Source organism: Procambarus clarkii, chromosome 50, assembly GCF_040958095.1.
Source record: "Procambarus clarkii isolate CNS0578487 chromosome 50, FALCON_Pclarkii_2.0, whole genome shotgun sequence".
NCBI classification, from domain to species: Eukaryota; Metazoa; Arthropoda; class Malacostraca; order Decapoda; family Cambaridae; genus Procambarus; species Procambarus clarkii.
The window spans coordinates 17,572,560-17,594,818 of record NC_091199.1 but is presented as its reverse complement, the minus strand read 5'-3'; the positions used below and the strand labels follow the sequence as shown (position 1 = coordinate 17,594,818).

The window sequence follows — 22,259 nt, the reverse complement described above, 5'->3', positions numbered from 1 at the left end:
TGAAAACTCACACCCCAGAAGTGACTCGAACCCATACTCCCAGGAGCAACGCAATGGGTAACTACAGGGCGCCTTAATCCACTTGACCATCACGGCCGTCAAAAGGAAGTGATAGCCGAGGCTATTTGAGCCACTTCCCCGACGGCAACTCGGATGGTAATCTTGGGCATAGCATTTCACCAAATCACCTCATTCTTTGGGGCACACGTGAGGAACACAAATGCGAACAAGCCTGAATGGTCCCCAGGACTATATGCGAATGAAAACTCACACCCCAGAAGTGACTCGAACCCATACTCCCAGGAGCAATGCAACTGGTAACTACAGGGCGCCTTAATCCACTTGACCATCACGGCCGTCAAAAGGAAGTGATAGCCAAGGCTATTTGAGCCACTTCCCCGACAGCAACTCGGATGGTAATCTTGGGCATAGCATTTCATATATGTATATATATATATATATATATATATATATATATATATATATATATATATATATATATATATATATAAATATATATATATATATATATATATATATATATATATATATATATATATATATATATATATATATATATATATTATTAAATATGACCGAAAAAGTAAGATTAATAATTCTAACACGAATTTTCTCAATCTTTCGTACATTTCTTTTCACTGTTGGTGGTAATTCAAAAATCAATTCTCCAAAATTCATTTTTATTTCTAGTCTGACGCGACACTTGAGCGCGTTTCGTAAAACTTATTACATTTTCAAAGACTTTAGTTACACATACACAACTGAATAGAACTTACACATCTCCGATTTGTTTATATCTACATTTGAGTGAGGTGGATGGGGTGAGGTGGTATTTAATAGGGTATTAAATTCATCAACACAAGACAGAACATGAAACAATGGGTATTGAATACAAGTGATTGTAGAAAGCCTATTGGTCCATATTTCTTGATGCTTCTATATTGGAGCGGAGTCGTGAGGTGGGTAGAATATAGTTGTGCATTAATTGGCTGTTGATTGCTGGTGTTGACTTTTTAATGTGCAGTGCCTCGCAAACGTCAAGCCGTCTGCTATCGCTGTATCTATCGATGATTTCTGTGTTGTTTACTAGGATTTCTCTGGCGATGGTTTGGTTGTGGGAAGAGATTATATGTTCCTTAATGGAGCCTTGTTGCTTATGCATCGTTAAACGCCTAGAAAGAGATGTTGTTGTCTTGCCTATATACTGGGTTTTTCGGAGCTTACAATCCCCAAGAGGGCATTTGAAGGCATAGACGACGTTGGTCTCTTTTAAAGCGTTCAGCTTTGTGTCTGGAGAGTTTCTCATGAGTAGGCTGGCCGTTTTTCTGGTTTTATAGTAAATCGTCAGTTGTATCCTCTGATTTTTGACTGTAGGGATAACGTTTCTATTAACAATATCTTTCAGGACCCTTTCCTCCGTTTTATGAGCTGTGGAAAAGAAGTTCCTGTAAAATAGTCTAATAGGGGGTATAGGTGTTGTGTTAGTTGTCTCTTCAGAGGTTGCAAGGCGTTTCACTTAGCTTCTTATGATGTCTTCGACGAAACCATTGGAGAAGCCGTTGTTGACTAGGACCTGCCTTACCCTACAGAGGTCTTCGTCGACTTGCTTCCATTCTGAGGTGTGGCTGAGAGCACGGTCGACATATGCGTTAACAACACTCCTCTTGTACCTGTCTGGGCAGTCGCTGTTGGCATCGACTAAGACTTTTCGCTCGATGGTACCCATGTAGAAGTTTGCAAACAGGACACCTAGGGGAGAACCCATGGCGACCCCATCTACTTGCTTATACATGTGCCCATCCGGGCTCAAGAAGGGTGCCTCTTTAGTACAAGCTTGGAGTAGTTTCCTTAGAATAGGAAGTAGTTTGGAGTAGTTTCCGTGCGGGGCACACGGGCCACAGGGATAAGAGCCTCGTTGGACGTAGAATCACTGTTCACCAACGTACCTGTGGACGCAACAATCGGGATTATAGCCGACAGAGTGTATCGTTATCCAGCCTGTACTCCTCTTGACATACCAGAGAATATTCTAAGGAAACTACTCCAAGCTTGTACTAAAGAGGCACCCTTCTTGAGCCCGGATGGGCACATGTATAAGCAAGTAGATGGGGTCGCCATGGGTTCTCCCCTAGGTGTCCTGTTTGCAAACTTCTACATGGGTACCATCGAGCAAAAAGTCTTAGTCGATGCCAACAGCGACTGCCCAGACAGGTACAAGAGGAGTGTTGTTAACGCATATGTCGACCGTGCTCTCAGCCACACCTCAGAATGGAAGCAAGTCGACGAAGACCTCTGTAGGGTAAGGCAGGTCCTAGTCAACAACGGCTTCTCCAATGGTTTCGTCGAAGACTTCATAAGAAGGAAAGTGAAACGCCATGCAACCTCTGAAGAGACAACTAACACAACATCTATACCCCCTATTAGACTATTTTACAGGAACCTCTTTTCCACAGCTCATAAAACAGAGGAAAGGGTCCTGAAAGATATTGTTAATAGAAACGTTATCCCTACAGACAAAAATCAGAGGATACAACTGACGATTTACTATAAAACCAGAAAAACGGCCAGCCTACTCATGAGAAACTCTCCAGACACAAAGCTGAACGCTTTAAAAGAGACCAACGTCGTCTATGCCTTCAAATGCCCTCTTGGGGATTGTAAGCTCCAAAAAACCCAGTATATAGGCAAGACAACAACATCTCTTTCTAGGCGTTTAACGATGCATAAGCAACAGGGCTCCATTAAGGAACATATAATCTCTTCCCACAACCAAACCATCGCCAGAGAAATCCTAGTAAACAACACAGAAATCATCGATAGATACAGCGATAGCAGACGGCTTGACGTTTGCGAGGCACTGCACATTAAAAAGTCAACACCAGCAATCAACAGCCAATTAATGCACAACTATATTCTACCCACCGCAAGACTCCGCTCCAATATAGAAGCATCAAGAAATATGGACCAATAGGCTTTCTACAATCACTTGTATTCAATACCCATTGTTTCGTGTTCTGTCTTGTGTTGATGAATTTAATACCCTATTAAATACCACCTCACCCCATCCACCTCACTCAAATGTAGATATAAACAAATCGGAGATGTGTAAGTTCTATTCAGTTGTGTATGTGTAACTAAAGTCTTTGAAAATGTAATAAGTTTTACGAAACGTGCTCAAGTCTCGCGTCAGACTAGAAATAAAAATGAATTTTGGAGTATTGATTTTTGAATTACCACCAACAGTGAAAAGAAATGTACGAAAGATTGAGAAAATTCGTGTTAGAATTATTAATCTTACTTTTTCGGTCATATTTAATAATATATATCTATAGGAAAGACTGCTACCAAAATATACTAATATATATGTATATATATATATATATATATATATATATATATATATATATATATATATATATATATATATATATATATATATATATATATATATATATATATATATATATATATATATATATATATATATATATATATATATAAATATATATATATATATATATATATATATATATATATATAAATATATATATATATATATATATATATATATATATATATATATATATATATATATATATATATATATATATATATATATGTATATATATGTATGCGAACAAGCCTGAATGGTCCCCAGGCATATATGCATCTGAAAACTCCACACCCCAGTAGTGCCTCGAACACATTCTACCAGGAGCACTATGCTACTGGTGCACAGGAGACTGCTCGACCATCACGACAGTAGAAATGATGATGGTAGCTGAGGCTATTTGCCCATCAACCCGACGGCGCTCCGGTGGTAATCTTGGGCATGGTATTTTATTAAATCATCTCATTTTTTGGGGCCATAACATAATTAGAATAGCGTTTATGTTGCTATTACATGCAAAAGATGGCGCTATTTAAAAAAAAATGTTTTTACCTGTCACAGGTGTGTCATCTATATAGTAGGTATATTAAAGCACCTGCATATTTGAATGGAACGTTGTGTCACAGTTTCAAAGAAACAGGTGAAGAACTTTAGGTGATAAATGCGCGTGTTGCTCCTATGTCAAACAGATGGCGCTGTTTTTCTAAAAAAGTATGTTTTTTTCCCTGTCACAGGTGAGGCATGTATATAGTAGGTATATAAAAATATGCGCCTATTCGAATGCAACGTTGTGTCAAAATTTCAAAGGAAACGGTGAAGAGGTTTCAAAGATTTCTCTCACATGAAAAACACAGTTTTTCAAAAAAACATGTTTTTTTCCGTGACAAACATCAATATAGTATGTATATAAAAACCCGCTCGGATGCGAATGGAATATTGTGTGAAAATTTCAAAGCAATCGATAATGATTTTGAACAAACGAACATTTCCATTTTTATTTATATAGATGAAACAGAGCTAAAATGGTCCCCAATTCCCCTCTCCGGCTACACAGTACTCAAACCATTTCACCAGCGATCACTCAGAACGTTCCTCAATACCATTAATCAGAAATATTTAGTTTTCACTGAACAAAAGTGGAAGGTAAGAAACACACCTAGGCAATGTTTTTAGTCAGATGGAGGCGACCAAATAGGTGGGTGGCATCACGCGACGCTCTTGTGTCATCTATATAATGAGCGCCGGAGTACCGGACGCGTCTCAATTGTGGCTGGAGTTCGAAGGTTTAATTACATGTGATTATCCCGTATCTTACACTCAATTGGCTGGTCGGTGTTAGGAGAGTGTGGCTTGAAGCTCCCCGTGTGAGGCGGTGTTGTTGGGCCCGTGAGAGGGAGAGCTGGTGAGGCCCTCCATCAGTGGGAGGGTTAGTGTGGCCTCACACTTGATAGAAGGTTATTATGACCACGGAAATAGCATATGTGGCGTTAGCCTTAATGGTTGTCACAAGAGCTTACCGACCAACCTGCAGGTATACCTTAACCTGAACATAGTACAGGTTAAGGTCAACTCTGTGTATATACACTGCTATAAGTGCTTTATCTAAACATATATACACTATTTATCTAAAACATATATATATATAGAGTGTGTATATAATTTTGTTGATGTAATAATACTTCTGGGCTTCATAGGGAGACACAATATTAACGGCGTTAAAAGGTTGTAATTATGTCGTAATGGAAAATTCCTGCATGTTCTAATTAAACATAGCTTGTAGGACCGAGCTTCAGCTCTCGTCCCCCGCCTCTCCAACTGTTGGGTGTCTTATGAAATGACACGCGACCCATTGGTGCTTGGCGTACCAACACTTACTGTTAATTAACAAAGTCAACTTCATTGATCTTCATGTACTTACTCTCAGGCCTTGTACTGTGCAGGAGCCTCACCTCATCCCTCTGGTCCTCCGCCTCTCTCTTCAAGGACCAGACTGTCTTCAAGGACCAGTCTGTCTTCAAGTAGCAGTCTGTCTTCAAGGTCCAGTCTGTCTTCAAGGACCAGTCTGTCTTCAAGGACCAGTCTGTCTTCAAGGACCAGTCTGTCTTCAAGGACCAGTCTGTCTTCAAGGGCCAGTCTGTCTTCAAGGACCAGTCTGTCTTCAAGGGCCAGTCTGTCTTCAAGGACCAGTCTGTCTTCAAGGGCCAGTCTGTCTTCAAGGACCAGTCTGTCATCAAGGACCAGTCTGTCTTCAAGGACCAGTCTGTCTTCAAGGGCCAGTCTGTCTTCAAGGACCAGTCTGTCTTCAAGGACCAGTCTGTCTTCAAGGTCCAGTCTGTCTTCAAGGACCAGTCTGTCTTCAAGGACCAGTCTGTCTTCAAGGGCCAGTCTGTCTTAAAGGACCAGACTCTCTTCAAGGTCCAGTCTGCCTTCAAAGACCAGTCTGTCTTCAAGGGCCAGTCTGTCTTCAAGGACCAGACTCTCTTCAAAGACTAGTCTGTCTTCAAGGTCCAGTCTGTCTTCAAGGACCAGTCTGTCTTCAAGGGCCAGTCTGTCTTCAAGGTCCAGTCTGTCTTCAAGGACCAGTCTGTCTTCAAGGACCAGTCTGCCTTCAAGGGCCAGTCTGTCTTCAAGGACCAGACTCTCTTCAAGGTCCAGTCTGTCTTCAAAGACCAGTCTGTCTTCAAGGTCCAGTCTGTCTTCAAGGACCAGTCTGTCTTCAAGGACCAGTCTGTCTTCAAGGACCAGTCTGTCTTCAAGGACCAGACTCTCTTCAAGGACCAGTCTATCTTCAAGGAACAGTCTGTCTTCAAGGACCAGTCTGTCTTCAAGGTCCAGTCTTTCTTCAAGGACCAGTCTGTCTTCAAGGGCCAGTCTGTCTTCAAGGACCAGTCTGTCTTCAAGGGCCAGTCTGTCTTCAAGGACCAGTCTGTCTTCAAGGACCAGTCTGTCTTCAAGGACCAGTCTGTCTTCAAGGGCCAGTCTGTCTTCAAGGACCAGTCTGTCTTCAAGTAGCAGTCTGTCTTCAAGGACCAGTCTGTCTTCATGGACCAGTCTGTCTTCAAGGTCCAGTCTGTCTTCAAGGACCAGTCTGTCTTCAAGGACCAGTCTGTCTTCAAGGACCAGTCTGTCTTCAAGGGCCAGTCTGTCTTCAAGGGCCAGTCTGTCTTCAAGGACCAGTCTGTCTTCAAGGGCCAGTCTGTCTTCAAGGACCAGTCTGTCTTCAAGGGCCAGTCTGTCTTCAAGGACCAGTCTGTCTTCAAGGACCAGTCTGTCTTCAAGGGCCAGTCTGTCTTAAAGGACCAGACTCTCTTCAAGGTCCAGTCTGTCTTCAAAGACCAGTCTGTCTTCAAGGGCCAGTCTGTCTTCAAGGACCAGACTCTCTTCAAAGACCAGTCTGTCTTCAAGGTCCAGTCTGTCTTCAAGGACCAGTCTGTCTTCAAGGGCCAGTCTGTCTTCAAAGACCAGTCTGTCTTCAAGGTCCAGTCTGTCTTCAAGGACCAGTCTGTCTTCAAGGGCCAGTCTGTCTTCAAGGTCCAGTCTGTCTTCAAGGACCAGTCTGTCTTCAAGGACCAGTCTGTCTTCAAGGGCCAGTCTGTCTTCAAGGACCAGACTCTCTTCAAGGTCCAGTCTGTCTTCAAAGACCAGTCTGTCTTCAAGGTCCAGTCTGTCTTCAAGGACCAGTCTGTCTTCAAGGACCAGTCTGTCTTCAAGGACCAGTCTGTCTTCAAGGACCAGACTCTCTTCAAGGACCAGTCTATCTTCAAGGAACAGTCTGTCTTCAAGGACCAGTCTGTCTTCAAGGTCCAGTCTGCCTTCAAGGACCAGTCTGTCTTCAAGGACCAGTCTGTCTTCAAGGTCCAGTCAGTCTTCAAGGACCAGTCTGTCTTCAAGGACCAGTCTGTCTTCAAGGACCCGACTCTCTTCAAGGACCAGTCTGTCTTCTAGGACCAGTCTGTCTTCAAGGTCCAGTCAGTCTTCAAGGACCAGTCTGTCTTCAAGGACCAGTCTGTTTTCAAGGACCAGACTCTCTTCAAGGACCAGACTCTCTTCAAGGACCAGTCTGTCTTCAAGGACCAGTCTGTCTTCAAGGACCAGTCTGCCTTCAAGGACCAGACTCTCTTCAAGGACCAGTCTGTCTTCAAGGACCAGTCTGTCTTCAAGGACCAGTCTGTCTTCAAGGACCAGTCTGTCTTTAAGGTCCAGTCAGTCTTCAAGGACCAGTCTGTCTTCAAGGACCAGTCTGTCTTCAAGGACCAGTCTGTCTTCAAGGGCCAGTCTGTCTTCAAGGACCAGTCTGTCTTCAAGTAGCAGTCAGTCTTCAAGGACCAGTCTGTCTTCAAGGACCAGTCTGTCTTCAAGGTCCAGTCTGTCTTCAAGGACCAGTCTGTCTTCAAAGACCAGTCTGTCTTCAAGGACCAGTCTGTCTTCAAGGGCCAGTCTGTCTTCAAGGGCCAGTCTGTCTTCAAGGACCAGTCTGTCTTCAAGGGCCAGTCTGTCTTCAAGGACCAGTCTGTCTTCAAGGACCAGTCTGTCTTCAAGGGCCAGTCTGTCTTCAAGGACCAGTCTGTCTTCAAGGGCCAGTCTGTCTTCAAGGACCAGTCTGTCTTCAAGGGCCAGTCTGTCTTCAAGGACCAGTCTGTCTTCAAGGACCAGTCTGTCTTCAAGGGCCAGTCTGTCTTAAAGGACCAGACTCTCTTCAAGGTCCAGTCTGTCTTCAAAGACCAGTCTGTCTTCAAGGGCCAGTCTGTCTTCAAGGACCAGACTCTCTTCAAAGACCAGTCTGTCTTCAAGGTCCAGTCTGTCTTCAAGGTCCAGTCTGTCTTCAAGGACCAGTCTGTCTTCAAGGACCAGTCTGTCTTCAAGGACCAGACTCTCTTCAAGGACCAGTCTATCTTCAAGGAACAGTCTGTCTTCAAGGACCAGTCTGTCTTCAAGGTCCAGTCTGCCGTCAAGGACCAGTCTGTCTTCAAGGACCAGTCTGTCTTCAAGGTCCAGTCAGTCTTCAAGGACCAGTCTGTCTTCAAGGACCAGTCTGTCTTCAAGGACCAGTCTGTCTTCAAGGGCCAGTCTGTCTTCAAGGACCAGTCTGTCTTCAAGTAGCAGTCAGTCTTCAAGGACCAGTCTGTCTTCAAGGACCAGTCTGTCTTCAAGGTCCAGTCTGTCTTCAAGGACCAGTCTGTCTTCAAGGACCAGTCTGTCTTCAAGGGCCAGTCTGTCTTCAAGGACCAGTCTGTCTTCAAGGACCAGTCTGTCTTCAAGGGCCAGTCTGTCTTCAAGGACCAGTCTGTCTTCAAGGGCCAGTCTGTCTTCAAGGACCAGTCTGTCTTCAAGGGCCAGTCTGTCTTCAAGGACCAGTCTGTCTTCAAGGACCAGTCTGTCTTCAAGGGCCAGTCTGTCTTAAAGGACCAGACTCTCTTCAAGGTCCAGTCTGTCTTCAAAGACCAGTCTGTCTTCAAGGGCCAGTCTGTCTTCAAGGACCAGACTCTCTTCAAAGACCAGTCTGTCTTCAAGGTCCAGTCTGTCTTCAAGGTCCAGTCTGTCTTCAAGGACCAGTCTGTCTTCAAGGACCAGTCTGTCTTCAAGGACCAGACTCTCTTCAAGGACCAGTCTATCTTCAAGGAACAGTCTGTCTTCAAGGACCAGTCTGTCTTCAAGGTCCAGTCTGCCGTCAAGGACCAGTCTGTCTTCAAGGACCAGTCTGTCTTCAAGGTCCAGTCAGTCTTCAAGGACCAGTCTGTCTTCAAGGACCAGTCTGTCTTCAAGGACCAGTCTGTCTTCAAGGGCCAGTCTGTCTTCAAGGACCAGTCTGTCTTCAAGTAGCAGTCAGTCTTCAAGGACCAGTCTGTCTTCAAGGACCAGTCTGTCTTCAAGGTCCAGTCTGTCTTCAAGGACCAGTCTGTCTTCAAGGACCAGTCTGTCTTCAAGGACCAGTCTGTCTTCAAGGGCCAGTCTGTCTTCAAGGGCCAGTCTGTCTTCAAGGACCAGTCTGTCTTCAAGGGCCAGTCTGTCTTCAAGGACCAGTCTGTCTTCAAGGACCAGTCTGTCTTCAAGAGCCAGTCTGTCTTCAAGGACCAGTCTGTCTTCAAGGGCCAGTCTGTCTTCAAGGACCAGTCTGTCTTCAAGGGCAAGTCTGTCTTCAAGGACCAGTCTGTCTTCAAGGACCAGTCTGTCTTCAAGGGCCAGTCTGTCTTAAAGGACCAGACTCTCTTCAAGGTCCAGTCTGTCTTCAAAGACCAGTCTGTCTTCAAGGGCCAGTCTGTCTTCAAGGACCAGACTCTCTTCAAAGACCAGTCTGTCTTCAAGGTCCAGTCTGTCTTCAAGGACCAGTCTGTCTTCAAGGGCCAGTCTGTCTTCAAGGTCCAGTCTGTCTTCAAGGACCAGTCTGTCTTCAAGGACCAGTCTGTCTTCAAGGGCCAGTCTGTCTTCAAGGACCAGACTCTCTTCAAGGTCCAGTCTGTCTTCAAAGACCAGTCTGTCTTCAAGGTCCAGTCTGTCTTCAAGGACCAGTCTGTCTTCAAGGACCAGTCTGTCTTCAAGGACCAGTCTGTCTTCAAGGACCAGACTCTCTTCAAGGACCAGTCTATCTTCAAGGAACAGTCTGTCTTCAAAGACCAGTCTGTCTTCAAGGTCCAGTCTGCCTTCAAGGACCAGTCTGTCTTCAAGGACCAGTCTGTCTTCAAGGTCCAGTCAGTCTTCAAGGACCAGTCTGTCTTCAAGGACCAGTCTGTCTTCAAGGACCAGACTCTCTTCAAGGACCAGTCTGTCTTCTAGGACCAGTCTGTCTTCAAGGTCCAGTCAGTCTTCAAGGACCAGTCTGTCTTCAAGGACCAGTCTGTTTTCAAGGACCAGACTCTCTTCAAGGACCAGACTCTCTTCAAGGACCAGTCTGTCTTCAAGGACCAGTCTGTCTTCAAGGACCAGTCTGCCTTCAAGGACCAGACTCTCTTCAAGGACCAGTCTGTCTTCAAGGACCAGTCTGTCTTCAAGGACCAGTCTGTCTTCAAGGACCAGTCTGTCTTCAAGGTCCAGTCTATCTTCAAGGACCAGCCTGTCTTCAAGGACCAGTCTATCTTCAAGGACCAGTCTGTCTTCAAGGACCAGTCTGTCTTCAAGGACCAGTCTGTCTTCAAGGTCCTGTCTGTCTTCAAGGACCAGTCTGTCTTCAAGGACCAGTCTGTTTTCAAGGACCAGACTCTCTTCAAGGTCCAGTCAGTCTTCAAGGACCAGTCTGTCTTCAAGGACCAGTCTGTTTTTAAGGACCAGACTCTCTTCAAGGACCAGACTCTCTTCAAGGACCAGTCTGTCTTCAAGGACCAGTCTGTCTTCAAGGACCAGTCTGCCTTCAAGGACCAGACTCTCTTCAAGGACCAGTCTGTCTTCAAGGACCAGTCTGTCTTCAAGGACCAGTCTGTCTTCAAGGTCCAGTCTATCTTCAAGGACCAGTCTGTCTTCAAGGACCAGTCTGTCTTCAAGGTCCAGTCTATCTTCAAGGACCAGTCTGTCTTCAAGGACCAGTCTATCTTCAAGGACCAGTCTGTATTCAAGGACCAGTCTATCTTCAAGGACCAGTCTATCTTCAAGGACCAGTCTGTCTTCAAGGATGTCCTCATGTACGTCAACGGTCAATATAATTACCAAAATGGCAGTAATAACCCCCGGCGAACTTGAATGCGTGTTATCAACTGTGTTTCTCATACCTTTACGTGTTATTATTGGTCACTCTGCTCCCTGGCACACCTCCCCACGTGATCTATAGTGTCCCTCAATGTGACTTTATCTCCGCTCTTCTCATTCTATGAACAACCACATCACTTCCCCTTATACAGCTGCTGCCGCACTACCATTCCTGTGAGGTGTTTACTCTCAACCCCAGCTGTTTACACTCAACCCCAGCTGTTTACACTCAACCCCAGCTGTTTACACTCAACCCCAGCTGTTTACTCTCAACCCCAGCTGTTTACACTCAACCCCAGCTGTTTACTCTCAACCCCAGCTGTTTACACTCAACCCCAGCTGTTTACACTCAACCCCAGCTGTTTACACTCAACCCCAGCTGTTTACTCTCAACCCCAGCTGTTTACACTCAACCCCAGCTGTTTACTCTCAACCCCAGCTGTTTACACTCAACCCCAGCTGTTTACACTCAACACCAGCTGTTTACACTCAACCCCAGCTGTTTACACTCACCCCAGGTGTTTACACTCAACCCCAGCTGTTTACTCTCAACCCCAGCTGTTTACACTCAACCCCAGCTGTTTACACTCAACCCCAGCTGTTTACACTCAACCCCAGCTGTTTACACTCAACCCCAGCTGTTTACACTCAACCCCAGCTGTTTACTCTCAACCCCAGCTGTTTACACTCAACCCCAGCTGTTTACACTCAACCCCAGCTGTTTACACTCAACCCCAGGTGTTTACACTCAACCCCAGCTGTTTACTCTCAACCCCAGCTGTTTACACTCAACCCCAGCTGTTCACACTCAACCCCAGTTGTTTACACTCAACCCCAGCTGTTCACACTCACCCCCAGCTGTTTACACTCAACCCCAGCTGTTCACACTCAACCCCAGCTGTTTACACTCAACCCCAGCTGTTTACTCTCAACCCCAGCTGTTTACACTCAACCCCAGCTGTTCACACTCAACCCCAGCTGTTTACACTCAACCCCAGCTGTTCACACTCAACCCCAGCTGTTTACACTCAACCCCAGCTGTTTACTCTCAACCCCAGCTGTTTACACTCAACCCCAGCTGTTCACACTCAACCCCAGCTGTTTACACTCAACCCCAGCTGTTCACACTCAACCCCAGCTGTTTACACTCAGCCCCAGCTGTTTACACTCAACCCCAGCTGTTCACACTCAACCCCAGCTGTTTACACTCAACCCCAGCTGTTCACACTCAACCCCAGCTGTTTACACTCAGCCCCAGCTGTTTACACTCAACCCCAGCTGTTTACACTCAACCCCAGCTGTTCACACTCAACCCCAGCTGTTTACACTCAACCCCAGCTGTTTACACTCAACCCCAGCTGTTTACACTCAGCCCCAGCTGTTTACACTCAACCCCAGCTGTTTACACTCAACCCCAGCAGTTCGCACTCAACCCCAGCTGTTTACACTCAACCCCAGCTGTTTACACTCAACCCCAGCTGTTTACACTCAACCCCAGCTGTTTACACACAACCCCAGCTGTTCACACTCAACCCCAGCTGTTTACACTCAACCCCAGCTGTTTACACTCAACCCTAGCTGTTTACACTCAACCCCAGCTGTTTACACACAACCCCCGCTGTTTACACGCAACCCCAGCTGTTTACACTCAACCCCAGCTGTTTACACTTAACCCCAGCTGTTTACACTCAACCCCAGCTGTTTACACTCAACCCCAGCTGTTTACACTCAACCCCAGCTGTTTACACTCAACCCCAGCTGTTCACACTCAACCTCAGCTGTTTACACTCAACCCCAGCTGTTTACACTCAACCCCAGCTGTTTACACTCAACCCCAGCTGTTTACACACAACCCCAGCTGTTTACACGCAACCCCAGCTGTTTACACTCAACCCCAGCTGTTTACACAACCCCAGCTGTTAACTCTCAACCCCAGCTGTTTACACTCAACCCCAGCTGTTTACTCTCAACCCCAGCGGTTTACTCTCAACCCCAGCTGTTTACACTCAACCCCAGCTGTTTACACTCAACCCCAGCTGTTTACACTCAACCCCAGCTGTTTACACTCAACCCCAGCTGTTCACACTCAACCCCAGCTGTTTACACTCAACCCCAGCTGTTTACACTCAACCCCAGCTGTTTACACTCAACCCCAGCTGTTAACACTCAACCCCAGCTGTTTACACTCAACCCCAGCTGTTCACACTCAACCCCAGCTGTTTACACTCAACCCCAGCTGTTTACACTCAACCCCAGCTGTTTACACTCAACCCCAGCTGTTTACACACAACCCCAGCTGTTTACACGCAACCCCAGCTGTTTACACTCAACCCCAGCTGTTTACACAACCCCAGCTGTTTACTCTCAACCCCAGCTGTTTACACTCAACCCCAGCTGTTTACTCTCAACCCCAGCTGTTTACTCTCAACCCCAGCTGTTTACACTCAACCCCAGCTGTTTACACTCAACCCCAGCTGTTTACACTCAACCCCAGCTGTTCACACTCAACCCCAGCTGTTAACACTCAACCCCAGCTGTTTACACTCAACCCCAGCTGTTTACACTCAACCCCAGCTGTTTACACACAACCCCAGCTGTTTACACGCAACCCCAGCTGTTTACACTCAACCCCAGCTGTTTACTCTCAACCCCAGCTGTTTACACTCAACCCCAGCTGTTTACTCTCAACCCCAGCTGTTTACACTCAACCCCAGCTGTTTACACTCAACCCCAGCTGTTTACTCTCAACCCCAGCTGTTTACACTCAACCCCAGCTGTTTACTCTCAACCCCAGCTGTTTACACTCCACTACCACTCCACAACACCACTACCACCAGTCTGTGACTACACCACTACCACCAGTCTGTGACAACACCCACTACCACCAGTCTGTGACAACACCCCTACCACCATTCTGTGACAACACCACTACCACCAGTCTGTGACAACACCACTACCACCAGTCTGTGACAACACCACTACCACCAGTCTGTGACAACACCACTACCACCAGTCTGTGACAACACCACTACCACCAGTCTGTTAAAACACCACTACCACCAGTCTGTGACAACACCACTTCCACCAGTCTGTGACAACACCACTACCACCAGTCTGTGACAACACCACTACCACCAGTCTGTGACTACACCACTACCACCAGTCTGTGACAACACCCACTACCACCAGTCTGTGACAACACCACTACCACCATTCTGTGACAACACCACTACCACCAGTCTGTGACAACACCACTACCACCAGTCTGTGACAACACCCACTACCACCAGTCTGTGACAACACCACTACCACCAGTCTGTGACAACACCTCTACCACCAGTCTGTGACAACACCCACTACCACCAGTCTGTGACAACACCCACTACCACCAGTCTGTGACAACACCACTACCACCAGTCTGTGACAACACCACTACCACCAGTCTGTGACAACACCCACTACCACCAGTCTGTGACAACACCCACTACCACCAGTCTGTGACAACACCACTACCACCAGTCTGTGACAACACCACTACCACCAGTCTGTGACAACACCACTACCACCAGTCTGTGACAACACCACTACCACCAGTCTGTGACAACACCCACTACCACCAGTCTGTGACAACACCACTACCACCAGTCTGTGACAACACCCACTACCACCAGTCTGTGACAACACCACTACCACCAGTCTGTGACAACACCACTACCACCAGTCTGTGACAACACCACTACCACCAGTCTGTGACAACACCACTACCACCAGTCTGTGACAACACCCACTACCACCAGTCTGTGACAACACCACTACCACCAGTCTGTGACAACACCCACTACCACCAGTCTGTGACAACACTACCACCAGTCTGTGACAACACCACTACCACCAGTCTGTGACAACACCCACTACCACCAGTCTGTGACAACACTACCACCAGTCTGTGACAACACCACTACCACCAGTCTGTGACAACACCACTACCACCAGTCTGTGACAACACCACTACCACCAGTCTGTGACAACACCACTACCACCAGTCTGTGACAACACCACTACCACCAGTCTGTGACAACACCACTACCACCAGTCTGTGACAACACCACTACCACCAGTCTGTGACAACACCACTACCACCAGTCTGTGACAACACCTACCACCAGTCTGTGACAACACCACTACCACCAGTCTGTGACAACACCACTACCACCAGTCTGTGACAACACCACTACCACCAGTCTGTGACAACACCACTACCACCAGTCTGTGACAACACCCACTAACACCAGTCTGTGACAACACCACTACCACCAGTCTGTGACAACACCACTACCACAAGTCTGTGACAACACCACTACCACCAGTCTGTGACAACACCACTACCACCAGTCTGTGACAACACCCACTACCACCAGTCTGTGACAACACCACTACCACCAGTCTGTGACAACACCACTACCACCAGTCTGTGACAACACCCACTACCACCAGTCTGTGACAACACCCACTACCACCAGTCTGTGACAACACCCACTACCACCAGTCTGTGACAACACCACTACCACCAGTCTGTGACAACACTCACTACCACCAGTCTGTGACAACACCACTACCACCAGTCTGTGACAACACCACTACCACCAGTCTGTGACAACACCACTACCACCAGTCTGTGACAACACCACTACCACCAGTCTGTGACAACACCCACTACCACCAGTCTGTGACAACACCACTACCACCAGTCTGTGACAACACCACTACCACCAGTCTGTGACAACACCACTACCACCAGTCTGTGACAACACCACTACCACCAGTCTGTGACAACACCACTACCACCAGTCTGTGACAACACCACTACCACCAGTCTGTGACAACACCACTACCACCAGTCTGTGACAACACCACTACCACAAGTCTGTGACAACACCACTACCACCAGTCTGTGACAAACACCACTACCACCAGTCTGTGACAACACCACTACCACCAGTCTGTGACAACACCACTACCACCAGTCTGTGACAACACCACTACCACAAGTCTGTGACAACACCACTACCACCAGTCTGTGACAACACCACTACCACAAGTCTGTGACAACACCACTACCACCAGTCTGTGACAACACCACTACCACCAGTCTGTGACAACACCACTACCAACAGTCTGTGACAACACCACTACCACAAGTCTGTGACAACACCACTACCACCAGTCTGTGACAACACCACTACCACAAGTCTGTGACAACACCACTACCACCAGTCTGTGACAACACCACTACCACCAGTCTGTGACAAACACCACTACCACCAGTCTGTGACAACAACACTACCACCAGTCTGTGACAACACCACTACCACCAGTCTGTGACAACACCACTACCACCAGTCTGTGACAACACCACTACCACCAGTCTGTGACAACACCACTACCACCAGTCTGTGACAACACTGTTCTCAACACAGTGTTCACAGACATGTAACAATTCCTCAAGATTGAGACATCTCCGAGTCTTGATATATATTGAATTTTGCCCCTACTGTACTCTATCTTCACTCTGTGCCCCCTATTGTACTCTATCTTCACTCTGTGCCCCCTACTGTACTCTATCTTCACTCTGTGCCCCCTACTGTACTCTATCTTCACTCTGTGCCCCCTACTGTACTCTATCTTCACTCTGTGCCCCCTACTGTACTCTATCTTCACTCTGTGCCCCCTACTGTACTCTATCTTCACTCTGTGCCCCCAACTGTACTCTATCTTCACTCTGTGCCCCCTACTGTACTCTACCTTCACTCTGTGCCCCCTACTGTACTCTATCTTCACTCTGTGCCCCCTACTGTACTCTATCTTCACTCTGTGCCCCCTACTGTACTCTATCTTCACTCTGTGCCCCCTACTGTACTCTATCTTCACTCTGTGCCCCCCTACTGTACTCTATCTTCACTCTGTGCCCCTACTGTACTCTATCTTCACTCTGTGCCCCTACTGTACTCTATCTTCACTCTGTGCCCCCTACTGTACTCTATCTTCACTCTGTGCCCCCTACTGTACTCTATCTTCACTCTGTGCCCCCTACTGTACTCTATCTTCACTCTGTGCCCCTACTGTACTCTATCTTCACTCTGTGCCCCTACTGTACTCTATCTTCACTCTGTGCCCCCTACTGTACTCTATCTTCACTCTGTGCCCCCTACTGTACTCTATCTTCACTCTGGGCCCCCTACTGTACTCTATCTTCACTCTGGGCCCCCTACTGTACTCTATCTTCACTCTGGGCCCCCTACTGTACTCTATCTTCACTCTGTGCCCCCTACTGTACTCTATCTTCACTCTGTGCCCCCTACTGTACTCTATCTTCACTCTGTGCCCCCCTACTGTACTCTATCTTCACTCTGGGCCCCCTACTGTACTCTATCTTCACTCTGGGCCCCCTACTGTACTCTATCTTCACTCTGTGCCCCCTACTGTACTCTATCTTCACTCTGTGCCCCCTACTGTACTCTATCTTCACTCTGTGCCCCCTACTGTACTCTATCTTCACTCTGTGCCCCCTACTGTACTCTATCTTCACTCTGTGCCCCCCTACTGTACTTTATCTTCACTCTGTGCCCCCTACTGTACTCTATCTTCACTCTGTGCCCCCTACTGTACTCTGTCTTCACTCTGTGCCCCCTACTGTACTCTATCTTCACTCTGTGCCCCCTACTGTACTCTATCTTCACTCTGTGCCCCCTACTGTACTCTATCTTCACTCTGGGCCCCCTACTGTACTCTATCTTTACTCTGTGCCCCCTACTGTACTCTATCTTCACTCTGTGCCCCCTACTGTACTCTATCTTCACTCTGTGCCCCCTACTGTACTCTATCTTCACTCTGTGCCCCCTACTGTACTCTATCTTCACACTGTGCCCCCCACTGTACTCTATCTTCACACTGTGCCCCCTACTGTACTCTATCTTCACACTGTGCCCCCCACTCTACTCTATCTTCACTCTGTGCCCCCCACTGTACTCTATCTTCACACTGTGCCCCCCACTGTACTCTATCTTCACACTGTGCCCCCTACTGTACTCTATCTTCACTCTGTGCCCCCCACTGTACTCTATATTCACACTGTGCCCCCCACTGTACTCTATCTTCACACTGTGCCCCCCACTGTAGTAGTGAGGTCGTGTAGTTGCACGACCTCACTACAGTGTAGTTGCAGTGAGGTCAGTGATCAGGACGGTTTCTCCAGTGTAGGTGACTTGAGGTGCAGTGGCTTTTAGTAGAATAGACTGCAGCGAAGCTGTGCCCCTCAAGATGCGTATTGGGTTTTTACCCTCGAAATCTTCACCATTGGCTGACAGTTCCTGGATACACATGTCTGTCAAATAAAGCAAGATCACTAACAGGAACATTTACATGTAGTACAGGCTTGGTAGGCTTAGTGGGTGGATGCTTTGGCTTAGTTGTAACTGTACTAGTGGTTTTACACTTAAGATTTGGACACTGGTCAATGAGGTGTCCACATGTTTTGCAGTAACGATGGTAAAGTGCATAGTTAGTGTCTTTACGACTTACTTCAGGTGAAGCTTGACTGGACCAAGATGGTTTACTGTAACCTGAGTCAAAAGAATTATGAATTAAACTGTAAGTATCAGCTAACTGTGCACATTTACTGAGGTTCGTCTCTCCCTTATCTGCAAGATATAGGCGTATGGAGTTTGGTGCTCTGCGGGTAAACTCTTCCATCAGTATTAAATTTATAAGTTCTTAAAATGTGGTCACCTGAGCTGATTCTAACCATTTTAAAAATACCTGGTTTTGGTCTGCACGTACTCTACGTAGGTTTGAGCCTGAGTTTTTATATAGTCCCTGAAGCGTCGTCGGTAGCTCTCAGTAGAAAGTAGAAAGGCGTCAAGGACTGCTTGCTTCAGTACATCGTAGTCAGTCTCGTTTGCAAGAGTACTGAGGGTTAAGGCAGCTCTTCCTGTAAGGTGTGACCTGAGAAGTATAGACCATTGATTCCTAGGCCATTGTAACTGGGTGGCCAAGGCCTAGAATGACACAAAAAATGAATCTACTTCTGCCTCTAAAAAAGGTGGCATAATTTTAATACAATCTGTAGGCTTAAAACATACCTGTAAGTTGGCTTCTGCTTCACGGCGCTGAGCGAGATGGATACTTTCAAGTTGTAACTTCTGGCGCCGGAACTCGAGAGCGGAGCGCGGTGTCTGATCTACCTTGTTCCATGCATAATGTGATGCCAACTCCATCCTCCTCTTGTTGTCTCTTGAGTTGAAGCTCTTGAGCTAGGATTTGCAGTCGTTCTACTTCTCTTCGACGTTGTAGTTCAGCTTCTTGTTCTTGACGTTGACGTTGCAGTTCAGCTTCTTGTTCTTGACGTTGACGTTGTAGTTCAGCTTCTTGTTCTTGACGTTGACGTTGTAGTTCAGCTTCTTGTTCTTGACGTTGACGTTGCAGTTCAGCTTCTTGTTCTTGACGTTGACGTTGTAGTTCAGCTTCTTGTTCTTGGCGTTGACGTTGCAGTTCAGCTTCTTGTTCTTGACGTTGACGTTGTAGTTCAGCTTCTTGTTCTTGACGTTGACGTTGTAGTTCAGCTTCTTGTTCTTGACGTTGACGTTGCAGTTCAGCTTCTTGTTCTTGACGTTGACGTTGTAGTTCAGCTTCTTGTTCTTGACGTTGACGTTGTAGTTCAGCTTCTTGTTCTTGACGTTGACGTTGCAGTTCAGCTTCTTGTTCTTGACGTTGACGTTGTAGTTCAGCTTCTTGACGTAGTTCAGCTTCATGTTGCAGGATCTGGAGTCGTTCTTGTTCACGCGCACGTTGTAGTTCAGCTTCTTGTTATTGTAGCTGGCGTTGTTCACGTTCACGGGCTCATTAAGCCTCTTGTCGTCTCATCTCCGTTTGTGTTCATCGGCAGCAGCTTCTAGTTGTGCTAACTCGATTTTTAGCTTCATGTGTGTGAGTGTGTGTGAGTGTGTGAGTGTGTGAGTGTGTGAGTGTGTGAGTGTGTGAGTGTGTGTGAGTGTGTGAGTGTGTGAGTGTGTGAGTGTGTGTGAGTGTGTGTGAGTGTGTGAGTGTGTGAGTGTGTGAGTGTGTGAGTGTGTGAGTGTGTGAGTGTGTGAGTGTGTGTGAGTGTGTGAGTGTGTGAGTGTGTGTGAGTGTGTGTGAGTGTGTGAGTGTGGTTTTATCAGCAACTCTATGTTGGTCCTGCTGCTCTGGAGTAATAAGATCATTGTCTGCAAGATGGTCAATAGTCAGGTTATGAAGCTGAGCTTTGGTGACCCCGTGGGGGAGGAGTGATGTGGTATTCAGTAGTAAGGGTGATTAATTCTGCTCTAGTAGCACGAATCAATGTTTGGAGCTCCTCCTCCGGGTTAGTACGAAATGCGGCTAATCTAAACATATTGAATATTATATAAAAGCAAAATATCAATGGAAGAAATGCGAGTACCCTGTAGAGGAACCAATAAGTGAGGATTACTAGACTGTCTTGTAAGTGATGTGGCAATATGCACGAGAATGGTTGTCATATAACTGGCAACACTGTACGTAAACAGTAAAGTAAGTTTGCTATCCTATAAGGCAACAATAAATTTACAAGATAAATTACTGTACTATATATGATAACCTGAAATAAAACTTAGTCTTTGACTTTAGTAAGGACTTGGAGAAACAATATAAATGAATGTTTTGAAGTAGTAGAATATAAACAGGATGTAGGGGTGTCTGTACCCTGTATTCTAGTGAGGATAAGGGCAAGAGTTGTCCTACTGGAATCTAGATAATTAACTGCAGAGTTACCGTTCCTTGTGCTCTGTAAAAGAATAGTAAACTCCCTACCTGAGCAGTTAATCATGAACTTTGAACGAAGGCTTAAGGGTGCAGGGAGTGTCACTGTTACATCTTGTTCACACCGCTCGTTGAACTTCAGGGACAACAAAATACGTTGTTGTCTAGGGGTATGTGAGTGTAAACCCTGTATCACAAGTATTCAACCAGAGTGCCTCATCAGTACGTCACATACATAATGGCTATCAGGTTATACAAATAAAACATGCATATAAACTACTTGTATAATACAAAAATGTATATATATATATATATATATATATATATATATATATATATATATATATATATATATATATATATCAAAATAATATTATCCTTCAGGTATAACAGTAATCAGATGGCCTACTAAGTATTATAATATAATAAAGTATGCTCGCCAGATAATTGTAACTACTAAGACAAAATACAGAATATAAAACAGACAAAACTTATCAGACCAGTTGACTCTAGGAACGGCTCTCAGATACTAACTCAAACTGGCGTCGGAGCCGCTCTCGCCCTCTCCACAACATAACAAGTGGTACACACAGAGATCACATTTTACCCTGTCGTAGCTCAGTCGATTAAGGCAGTGTCTGGGATGCTCCCAGACGCAGGTTCGAATCCTCGTCCCTGCCCTTGTGGATTTGTTCATAACGAGTGGTAAATTTATCACAAATTAACTTATTTAAATGAGTGATATAACTGGGCTAAGGCAAACATTAGAATAACTTAAATATGAATTACAAATATATATATATATATATATATATATATATATATATATATATGCCTTCATGCAAGAACAAAACATAATCAATATTTATATTGTACATTAATGTGAGTATTCCTTCAACAGGAATACGTAACAAGTGACCACTGTGACGAGAACGACTATACACGTCCCGAATGTATAACACAGTTCTGGATGCGAAAGGATCTCTAGTCCAATACTTCCTCCTAAGTTCGTAATACAAAGTGAAACATAATAGTTCTAAGACAAATCAAAGTACCTGATAAGTACCCGAGGAGGTGATCTGCCTGAGTGAGTCCTCTCTCTTGGGACGAATTTAATGTGGACAATAAAGATATAGCAATAGCTTAGAAGACTAACTATTACGAGCATGAATTTGCGCATAAAACATCACGTAATCAAAGTCAATCTAATAAACAGATCACAAATTGCTCCACCTGTAAAGTAGATGTGTTCAGTTACCAGTATGTAAATCTCAAAATGAATTCTGAAAAAATGCAAAGTATAAAAGTCAAGTATAACAGCTAAACACAACATTAAGCAAGGCTTACTGGGAACAGCTCC

General features: G+C 45.9%; 1 protein-coding gene across 1 annotated transcript in view; it reads left to right on the top strand.

Annotated features, from left to right (window-relative positions):
* Window positions 1-11,080, top strand: part of LOC123772735 (uro-adherence factor A-like) — a 50,278-nt gene extending 39,198 nt beyond the window's left edge. Inside the window, exons 5-13 of the mRNA XM_069303687.1 lie at window positions 5,918-6,322; window positions 6,620-6,817; window positions 6,962-7,267; window positions 7,358-7,708; window positions 8,006-8,500; window positions 8,726-9,220; window positions 9,518-9,769; window positions 9,896-10,093; window positions 10,184-11,080. Of these exons, the coding sequence (XP_069159788.1) occupies window positions 5,918-6,322; window positions 6,620-6,817; window positions 6,962-7,267; window positions 7,358-7,708; window positions 8,006-8,500; window positions 8,726-9,220; window positions 9,518-9,769; window positions 9,896-10,093; window positions 10,184-11,080 (3,597 nt within the window). The remainder of the gene's footprint in view (window positions 1-5,917; window positions 6,323-6,619; window positions 6,818-6,961; window positions 7,268-7,357; window positions 7,709-8,005; window positions 8,501-8,725; window positions 9,221-9,517; window positions 9,770-9,895; window positions 10,094-10,183) is intronic.
* The last annotated feature ends 11,179 nt before the right edge of the window (window positions 11,081-22,259 follow it).